This window comes from Podarcis pityusensis, assembly GCF_964106645.2.
Source record: "Podarcis pityusensis genome assembly, chromosome: 6".
Taxonomy (NCBI): Eukaryota; Metazoa; Chordata; class Lepidosauria; order Squamata; family Lacertidae; genus Podarcis; species Podarcis pityusensis.
This window is the reverse complement of record NC_138030.1, coordinates 37378839-37389828: the sequence shown is the minus strand read 5'-3', so window position 1 is coordinate 37389828 and position 10990 is coordinate 37378839. Positions and strand designations below refer to the sequence as shown.

The 10990-nt window shown below is 42.0% G+C and overlaps 1 protein-coding gene across 1 annotated transcript; it reads left to right on the top strand.

Moving 5' to 3' along the window:
* Positions 1 to 9650: 9650 nt before the first annotated feature.
* Positions 9651 to 10643, top strand: LOC308479507 (olfactory receptor class A-like protein 1; the record flags this gene model as incomplete). The annotated part of the gene is made up of 1 exon (XM_081010218.1): positions 9651 to 10643. One exon carries the CDS (start codon positions 9651 to 9653, stop codon positions 10641 to 10643), a length of 993 nt encoding a protein of 330 aa, XP_080866344.1.
* Between the last annotated feature and the right edge of the window lie 347 nt (positions 10644 to 10990).

Below are 10990 nucleotides of genomic sequence, written 5' to 3'. Positions count from 1 at the left end.
AATCCTAAATTGCATTTTAAATCCTTCATTAGTATTCTCTGTTGGTGTTTGGTCCTGTAATTATTTTTCTATTCCCTTTTTGTTTTAATAGTGCCTAAAACTTTGTTCAGCTAATAAAATGCCCAATTAATCAAGCACTGATTTGGGAGATATTTTCAAGTGTGTGCCTGACTTATGTTATAGTATTCCCTTCAGAGAGATCCTCATGGTTCACAGGTAATTTTTACAGGGGAGCACATTTGCTTTGCTTCCACCACTCCGACTTCTGAAGAAGGCTTGACCCTTTCTACTCAGGAACGCAGGGCAATCTGTTTTCCAATGATCACCATTACTGCCAGTACCTCTTTTCTGTGAGATTTTCGGGAAAAGACAAAGTGAGAATATGCAGGTTGTGTTCACACTATCGGTCAGGAGAAGGGCTGTATTTCATTAGCAGAGCATCAGGGTTCCATACAGAAGGTCCCAGGTTCAGTCCTGGGCGTTTCCAGGTAGGACCAAGAAAGACCCCCATCTGAAAATGCTAGGCAGCGTCTGCCAGTCAGTAATACTGAGCTAGATGCACCAATGGGTCTAACTCAGTGTAAGCATATTCCTATGTTAAACGTCTTTAAATTGTTTATTTATACATATATTGTGCCACAACTAAGCTGCTCTTAGGAGCAGCCCTATTCCCAGCACCATCCTTAAGGGGTGTGTACTGGCTCCCAATTAACTACTGGGACAAGTTTTTGGTTTAACTGTTGAAATACGAAGCCCCAAACAGCAGAGGACCTGCTTATCTGAGAGATCATATTTTCTCATTTTGAATTTTCATGATGTTAATTGATTTTTTTTTAATCTGACCTTGGGAGGGTATGCACTCCAAAAAGTGGGTTCCAGTACAACTGTGATTTGCCCTGGTGGTTCACAATCACTAATGCAAAACAAGTGCCCCCACTTTGCCAGTAAGGAGATATTATTAATAATAATAATAATAATAATAATAATAATAATAATAATAATATTGTTTATACCCTACCCATCTGGCTAGGTTTCCCCAGCCACTCTGGGTGGCTTGCAGAAAAATATGGGGGGGGGGAGTCAGACATTAAAAACTTCTCTGATTAAAAACTTTGCCTTCAGATGTTTTCTAAAAAGTGTAATTCTTTAGCTTCCTGATATCTGATGGGAGGGTGTTCTACAGGGAGGGCACCACTGCCGAGAAAGCCCTCTGCCTGGTTAAAAAGGAAAAAAGAAAAATAGATCCCCAAACTACAACTAGTCTTTGCTCTTCACACATCTTAGAGATTTGCCAAGAAAACATCATAATCTGCCCCCAGGTGCTCAGTGCAGAGACCTGCTCACCCGAGTAAGGAAGGCTCCCTATCCAAAGTCCCGCCCCCACAAGCTAGGATTTAATTTGATAGTTTTATTGATTTAAAGCTGGCCCATCACCTCAGATGTCTCTGGGCCCAGAGTACTATTTACAGCCACTAGAAGCTAACAAACAGATAAATGACTCTCTTCTGTTAGTTGGGTTTTAGGGTTAGGTGACAAAATTCACATCACATTTGCCATTTCAGATCCCATCTTGTTTTTCTACATTTGTTTCAGGTCTAGTATCTGTTCAAACCTGGCAAAGGCGAAGTCTGCAGCAAAGGGTTGTATCTTCTGTGGCTTGTTGAGCCCCTCTCATACCTGCGAGCCTTACATGCTGACAAAAGCCGCTACGGTATGTGTTGTTCCGTCCATCATAATGACTTTGTTCAAATTGTTTTGCAAAATATCTTCCCTTGAGCCAATCTGCTGCCAAAGTATATCTGGAACAATTGCACAAGACCGTGCAAGGTCTCCAATGTAATCCTTTGTTCATTTTCTCATCAACCCCAGCAGTGAGTTGTGTGGCAACAGTTCAGCAAAACAACTCCACTGTTTTTTCCTTGAATATCCTGTGATGTGAAAGGCATAAAAAAGAGGGATAGGCTCCAGTAGCTGCAGCAGTTAAGCTCCTCTGCTGTCGCCATATAACGGCAAAAGGATCTTATTGCATTATATGTCACTCTTAGCATGAATTAATGAACTCATATGAATGAGACCAGACTTACACACACTCAGGTTTGCTTTATCATCCTCTGGAGTTGTTGATTCTTAACACGAACACAATGTCTTATGAGCAGGATTATCTATATCCACTGAAAAACCATGATGTTTGTTTTTCTTAGGAGCGTGCAGTCCTTCCCTACCCCCACCCCCATCCTTACAGCAACTGTATGAGGTAGGGGCTCAGAGGCTAACTCATCAACCTGGTCCCCAAATAAAATTGAAAACATGCCTTTCTTTACCTCAGAATTTATTTCTGCATCATGTGTCTTATCCCTAAAATTATTGCAACAGAAGTTGCAAGAATAGGTGCTGGGTCACTGGGAACTAATAGCAATGACAGGCAAAAGGAAAAAATATATATCATACTGTTGCACTTGGTATATAATATATATACACACACACAAAATATTCTGCGTGATTTTCTATAATACTATTATATATAAAATATGGGTGTGTGTTAGGGTACTGTAAGTTGAGTCATTGCTATATGCTCAACAACTGGCTTAGTGCACATACTCTGTCAATGAAGAGGGGATTGTGAACATTCTCTGGTCAATATACACAATCTCCAACAGACCGTGGGGAATGTGCATATCTCCACTGCATTTTGCACATGCCATTAATTTCTGTGGAACTTACTTCTTACTTTTTCATACCTTCAGGAAATGTGTGCGTAAACAGTTCTACATATAGAGCCTATAGGCACAGGATTGTATGTACATACGTTGTGTTAAGAGTTAACCCTTCTGATGAATGTGTAGCAGCAGTGGCGTAGAGGCAAATTTTGAAGTGCCAAGACTCTGGTCTTGCCTTAAAGCTCCATGGCCTCACTTTTTAAAAATCTAACAAACACAACTGCAGGCCATATTCCCATTGTGTGACCCTTTTAACTCCCCAAGCCGGGCAAAACAAATGTTGTTTCTTTACAGGCGCATAATTAACCCCTTGAGTATGTAGGCAGCTAAAGCTAAATAATTATGGTATTTAATTTTCCAGTAGCTGATGAAAATCTCTTTTAGGCTCCTAATTGGCTGCCACCTCCTATTAGAGCTTACTTTGAGCATTTGAAATAATCGACTTGGGAAATACGTGACTTGAGCAAGAGGATAAAGCAACAGCTGATAGAATGGGATGCAATATTGTCTGGGCTTATGAATAAAATGAAACGCATGGTGGGAAATGTTTGTATTCCATATTTTATCTGAGTGATCCAAGATAAAAACATATGGTGAGGCTGCTGGATCAGGCCAAGGGCCCATCTATTCCAGCATCCTGTTCTCACAGTGGCCAACCAGATGCCAGTAGGAAACTCACAAGGAGGGCCTGAGCACAAGAGCACTTTCTCCTCATGTGGTTTCCAGCAACTGGCATTCAGAAGCATTACTGCAGCAATGTGGAGGAAGAGCAGAACTATCATACTCATCATGTCTCCAGATATCTCATCAAGCCAGATAAAACCAAATCAGCTTTGAATTTTGACACAGATCATGCTCCGTTTCCAATGCAGGGATTGTGCAAAAAGTAAATCAGTAGATTTGTAGTGGATTGGCAGTAGATTTGTAGTGGATTCAGTAGATTTGTAGTGGATTGGCAAAGCTTTATGACCCCCAACTGTAGTAACTCTGATGTAATTTGTACTTGTTTATCTAGATCCCTCCACTGTTCGGCTCCCAGGGTGATGGTGATTAATTCATTCCATCAGTATTGTAACTAAGCCTCACAAAAGTTACTAGCTTACATCATCATCATCACCACTGGACGCTGGGGAGCGGGGGGGGGGGACAACAGCAAATAATGTTCCTCTAGCAGTTCTCCAATTTCTATGTTTGGTGCATAGAGGATGGAGCCTTCCATATTTCCTACAACTGCTCACTCCCTCACCTGCATGTCACTTATAGTTACCAGGCTAGTGCTTAAATGCAAGGATGGGTTCTACCTCATCAGACACTATTTAGGACCTGGCCCTGGTTGGTGACTCTTAGGCACTCTTGTAAACAATAATGTAATCCTGAAAGCCTGACATTGACCTGAGGATATAAAGAAAGCAGACATAGACTGAGAAGATGAGCGGTTGGTATAAAAAGGTCTTGAATTTGATCATTAACATAGTTAAAGCAAGGGGTCCCCGTTTCTTGACAGGTACTTCTTTTCATTATGCCTTCAATTGCTCTTCTGCATCTGGTGAGATGCACAGACATTGCTGTATCTCAGATATTAATTTCTCATATGCTCAGGGGTATTTCAGTCTGGTTCTTTCATTGCTGAGATATCGCTGATCATGCTGTGGTCAGTAAGAAACCTACTGTTCTGCAGGGGTGAGCCCAAATCTATGTCCAAAGATAGGAGGGCTAAGGCAAGATTTGGAGAAAGAGGTTGGCTTGTAATTGTAGATACAATGGAGAATGCTCTATTCCAAATGTTTTTAACATGGGGACATTCCCACCAAACATGAATAAAGTTGCAAACTTAGTATGTAAAAGTGGGGGAATTTCTTGTTTAGATTGGAAAAACAAGAAACTGAGAAAACTGGAATTGATAGATTCACCCATTCCTAATTTTAAAAACCTTTACATGCCTGATCAAAAGTAAGTACCTTTGAGGTCAATTGATTTACTTCCATGTAAGGGGACAGAGGATTGGAGACTTTGATACCCAATTAAGCTGTAAATAAATGCATCAAGTAGCTGAATTAGCAGCATGTGTTTATTAGGAGCCAATTACATGATCCCTTGGCAGTTTTTAATTAATGATTGTCAGCCCATGGAAACTAATTGGCTAAGGTTAAAATGAACATGAAAATCTCTTGGTAAAGTTAACTGCCTAAAGTTACTTTTAGTCGTTCATTGTTCTAGCAAAAGAAACCACTGTATAGCGAAATTAGGTAAAGGAGCTGCAGATTTAAAAACAAAACAAAACCAGCAACTCACAAAACCAGCTACTTGCAAATTAAACAGTACTATTTGCTATGTGGTCATACAGAGAAGACGAGGACTTTATTACCATGGGGCTTCATGTCAGTAGAACATTCATCTCAGTTTTTCTGCTTACCAGAACCAAGTAATTAAGGTTCCACGGGCCTTATATCCAAGGGCAGGAGGTTCTGCTGTACTTTTTCTGCTGTAGAACAAAGAACAAGACAATAACTGGGAAATTGCACCTTGCATATCCATTTAGAATGTAACCGCTGTAAAAGTCTTCTCCCTATTTTTATTTTTTTTTAGTTGCATTTCCCCCTCAAATGCTGCAGGCAGGTCATTTCAAAGGACACTGGTGTTGGGATGAAAGGTGGGTTGTGGAAAAGTAGGTAGCAATATAGTAACTAGAGTTGGAAGATTGCAACCTCTGTTTCCTGGCAGAAGCTGAACTAAGCATGACTCCTTTTAATTGTTCATTGCAATCTTATCTCACCTTTATTTCAGGAGTTCAAGGTAGCATACAGGCATCCTTTGCATTCTACTCACATGTGACCACATATACATGTAGCACCAGGAAATAAATAAATAAATAAATAAATAAATAAATAAATAAATAGAATCATGCCAGGAAATGTCGGGATAGAGCTTGGAGAATCCTTGTGGCTAGTGAGGAGACCCTCCCCAAAGCCCGAAGAGGATGTCAGTGAGGGTGAAAGAAGCCCCAAAGAAACCTGAGGTGCAGCAGAGCTTTGTTTAAGCTGCTTTGCCTCCCTGCCTAAGCAGCTGGCATGTGGGGCAGTGCAGCAGCAGCTGCCGCTTTTCTGCTCATCCGCCAACCTTCTGCTGGCCCCAGAGCTCTAGTTGCAGAGACAGTTGTGCAGAGAGAGAGCTGGAGAGGGGAGCAGAATGGACATTTAGAGGCTTTTTAGAGGGTGCTCCCCACATTACACCATTTCACTTAGGCATGAGGGGCCTGGAATGTAACCCTCACATAAGTAGGGGGATGCCTGCTTTTCTTCCCTGTGGTAAAGTGAAAAGTTCTGTTAGATGCCAAGCGATTGCACTACTGTGCATATGACTAATGCTTAAGTATCCACCGTATCTTTTCAAGGGGAGCGGATGTGGAAGAAAATGGAGCCAACCAGTGACTTCCTTGCCCTGGACCTACCAGGTCCAGTGGTTAACAGCTGCCCACTTCTTCCGATTCCTTTTAGCTTTTTGCACCCAGAGTTCAGTGGCTGGCCTCTGGTCCTTTGAACAGCAAACCTGCTTCTCACTTCAGCAAGCAGCAGGAAAGACAATGAAGAACTATGGGGTGGGAGGGATAGATAGGGAGCAGGCAGGACTTCCAGCCTTCAATCTTGCAACCCTCTAAGGAGCCTGGTGAAGTGGCTGTGCACATGCTGTGCCTGCCCAGCTCCTCATTAATTAGTGTGGGCTGGTATCTGCTGTGCTACTGCTGCGGCTTCTGAGAGGCTGACAACAGTAGCATGGGAAAGTGAGGATTTGCACTGGAAAAACTCAGACTTGGTTTCCTCTCGAGACATCTTGCATAAGAAGCTGAATGTCAAAAGCTTGGCTATCTCTGGTTTACACCATTGTCTTCCATTATTTCAGAGGGGAAAAGATGTTTGTTGGCTTGTTTTTGCAGATCCCATTGTGGGTTGCTTCTTTCCAGTGTACTTGTGTACTATGAGACGCGTAATTTTTCCTTCCACCCTTCCAAGCAATAGCGTTTTCCCTCCCAGCTGCATCACAATGGCAAATTTACCTGCTTCAGTTTCCAGCGTGGGAGCTTAGAAATAACAACAGGAAGACAACTTATCCCCAGCTGTTACTACAGGTATTTTTCGGTGCTGATCCATTATTGAATTTCATGTTAGAGACTAGCAAATTGGTGGGGATTGATGTAAATGATCTTTGAACTTCAAGGCTGAAAGATGCTTTGTGGCTACAGTCCTATACACGTGCACCTCAGAGTATCAGACACATAAAGGATTGCATTGTAAAAGCAATCCATTTCTGTTAAAACAGATTTCCAAGCCGGATTTAAGCTATTTTGCTGCTGCTTACTTTAGTGAGCAAAAATCCAAGCAGTTTTCACTTACTGGTTTATGGGTCATACATCTTCCCATTAGTTAGCTAGTTCCATAATGAGATTATCTGCAGCTTCAGTATCTTAAACTCCATAAATACTATTTTAAGTCTGTTCTGGACACGGATGTAGTCAGATATTAGTCTTAGTAATATAGTTTGTCTTTCCATTTAGCAATACCAATTTACATCTTCCAGCTATTGCTATATTCACTAGTATGTGAGTGGATGTATACACACAATATATTGCCTAGGAACAGGACTTTCTGAGTCAACATTTTAGGATTGTGCTGCTAGTCTGGGTCCAGCCCATAGAACTGGCATGGGATTCTCTTGCACTACAAAAATCTTGTTTATTTAAAAAATGTACGCATTCTATGTTTCCTGTTTCTATAGTTCTATAGAAGTTAGAGCATTTTCCCAATCAATATATGACTTGGTAATGCAAGGTGGATCCAACAGAAAGTCCTCAGTAACCTCTCTACGTTGTTTCCAAAGTAGCACAAAGCAAATCCTTGCATGAGCAGAACAATTTTTACTTGAGCCATGATATTTCCCCCCTCTCATTCCCTTGCATGCCCCTTAAATGTTCTGGGGTTTCCTCTCATCCAAAGCAGATTTAGGGAGGGTGTAGGACATGCACAGGCAAGTGAAGGGGGGGGAAGTCCCATTGCACAAGTTGAAGTTCTTCTGCTTGTGCAACTATTTAGTTGGATACCCTCCTAAATTTGGAAATTAACCAGTGCATACAATTGCTCCCTTTTAGGTGCCCTGTTGCCTTTCGCAATGGATGCTGATAGCCATAGAAGCATAAGCAAACCTGTGACAACAACATTTGTTTTGTGAACACCCTTGATTTAGGGCAGTCTAGGAACTTGTATACAATTTTCACGTCCCTTTGAAAATATGAAACAAAAGCATGGCTTTGTTTTCCCTGAAGTTATGGCAAGATTCCCCACCCCCCTTCTATTTGTTCCAGCTCCTTTCCCCTCCACCCCCTTTTCTTTTTTCATTTCTATAGACATCTCCATCCACTTTGATCCAAACTGTATTCCAGACATAATCATTAAAGTTTTCAGTTCTTATAAGATCTAATTACCCACCTACTTTCACACATTTTTAGCATTGGCTGCAACCGTATCACCAAACTGTCTTTGAAAGGCTGCCAAGTAGATGTCAAACAGAAATGGTTATCAGCCAGCATGAAATGAAAGCCGTCTCCTGTGCAGATACCCTTGTCAGAATTTGGCAGTGTAACTGAGAAGAACACATCTAGGGACATGAGTGGAAAGCTTATGTCATTTATGCAAGGAAAAAGACTACAAAGTGATTCCATCACACTGAGTCTATAACATCCTACAGAGGCAGAAACATTTTAATCTAGCATATTAAGGCCAAAGCAAACTCAAACGGGTGAAAAGGGGGCTGATACAGGCTTGAAAGAAATCACCAGTTTTTAACAGTACAGAAAGGTTATCAGTTGGAACAATGCCTCCAAAGATATGATTGCGATATATATCACTTGAAATTAAGGCCTGCATGCTTGTTTGTTATTTATGGCATTGTTAATCACACTCTTGCTCTTGGGAGCTTAGGGAGATATAAATGCTTCTCCTGTTTTATCCTGACAATGATTCAGGAAGTTAGAAAAGTTAATGACTGGCCCAAACTCATTCAGTGAGCTTCTATTATTATTATTATTATTATTATTATTAAATCATTATTGATAATAAAAATAATAAAAATCATTATTAATATCAATCTGTTTCTTGTATCCCATACATCTGACTGGATGGCCCCAGCCACTCTGGGATGTTTCCAACAAAATACAAAGGAACCCAACAAAACATGAAACATTAAAAGCTTCCCAAAACAGGGCTGCCTTCAGATGTCTACGAAAAGATTGTTTATCTCTTTGACATCTGACAGGAGGGCATTCCACAGGGTGGGCACAACTTGGATACTGCTAAATCAAGTGGCAGGGAAGGGAGGAATCTTCTCAGAATGGTGCACAAGAATTCAATGTAAAATTAAAATGCAAAGATCGGAAGAAGATAAATCCAAAATGAAATACATGAGGATGTCTGCCTAATATACAAATCTAGGTGCTAAAGGCCCCATTCATTGTGGTTGCCAAACAGATGTCATAAGGAACACTTAGCAATGCCTGAGTGGAGGTTCTTGCTGGTTCTAGGCCAACATTCTGATTACTACACCATGCTGCCTCTGAAAGGCCTCTCACTTTTTCAAGCAGGAATGTCTGCTTGCAGAATAACTTTTCCCCCTATCTTAGAATTCAGCATCTTAAGCAACTTTTCAGTTTTCCAGCATGCAATAATTTTGCAAACAGAAGGGCTTACATGGATGCACTCCTAAATAAATACATGAGTGGGCTGTGTGTGTGTGTGTTCCAATCAACAAAAAAGGAACTTAATTTAATTTACATATGGCTTTGTTGACTGCTGGTGGGGGGGAACCAATTCTCTGCTACTTTTCAACACTTTTGTCTTGTAGAATACACAGAGCGAGCAACCTTCCTCCCAGCAGGGTTACGCCGCGATGCAAGTCTGGTTCGTAGTGAACATGCTTGGTTTCATTTCTCTCGACATGATAGGGATCCCAGGAAATCTAGCCATCCTCTATGCCTTCCTCAAAGCCACCTGCCGGCAAAACTTCACACCCAGTGAAATCATCCTGGGCAAACTTGCACTGGCCAACCTCCTGGTGATCCTGACCAGGGGTGTCCCACTCACCTTGCAAGCATTTGGCATCCACACCATGCATGATAATTTGACCTGTGGCATCACCCTCTACATCTATTGTGTGAGCAGAGCCATGAGCATCTTCTTAACTTCCATGCTAGGCTGCTTCCAGTGCCTCCTCATTGCTCCATGTCCTCTCAGATGCTTGCGGCTAAGGCACAGCATCCTTGCAAAACTCCCTTCCATCATGCTTTCCCTTTGGTGCTTCAACCTCCTGGTCTGCTGTACCCGTTTGCTTTACTCCCTGCCTCGCACCGGTACCAACTGCACCGAGGAAGAGATCACGGTAGTGTATGACTTCTGCTGTGTGGTGTTTCCTAACCAACTCTTGTACTTTGGAAATGGAGTGGTATTTGTCACTCGAGACATTTTCTTCCTGGGGTTGATGAGCCTCTCAAGTGGATACCTCCTCTTTGTTTTTTGGCAGCATGGGAAACTGATGAGCCGCTTGCCCATGCTACAGCTGAAGCATTCAGAGATCCGAGCAGCAAAATCAGTCATGGGCCTGCTGGCCATGTACCTTCTCAGCTTTGGACTGGACAGTGTCTTCTGGATGGTCAACCTTTGTGTATCCCCAGTCTCACTGAGGTTTGCAGATGCCCGCATGTTTTTTGACTCCTGCTACTCAGCTATAAGTCCCATGTTGATTATCCTAACCAACAGAAAGATTCAGGCAGGCCTGAAGTGTGCTATTGGGAACATTCCTGGAAAGAGAGAGCTACCAAATGCAGACATGTCTAAGAATTGTCAGGGACAAACAAATGGGTGCATTAAAAAGTCTCGGTCTTAAATGCATATGTGTGGGGCACCTCATAAGATCCTCCCCACACAAAGAGGGAACTGCAGGACCATGAGGGCTAGCCACTGTTATGGTGGCAACCATGCTCCCCCAACACCTGCTTCTGACATATGTTGAAAGGTGTTCTAGGCACATACCAATGTATGTGTCTAGAGCTCTTCCTGATTGGGCCAGAGTCCCGTGGTGCTCTCTGTGTGTGCATCTGATATACATCAAATACACAGCTATTGTGGGAGTCTGGAGGCTAGCTAGCCCATTAGGTCTCACAACCCCCTCCAAGCAACTTTTCTAGGATAAGGCCTATGTGAGCCTCCTTACAGATATAATACAGTGTTATC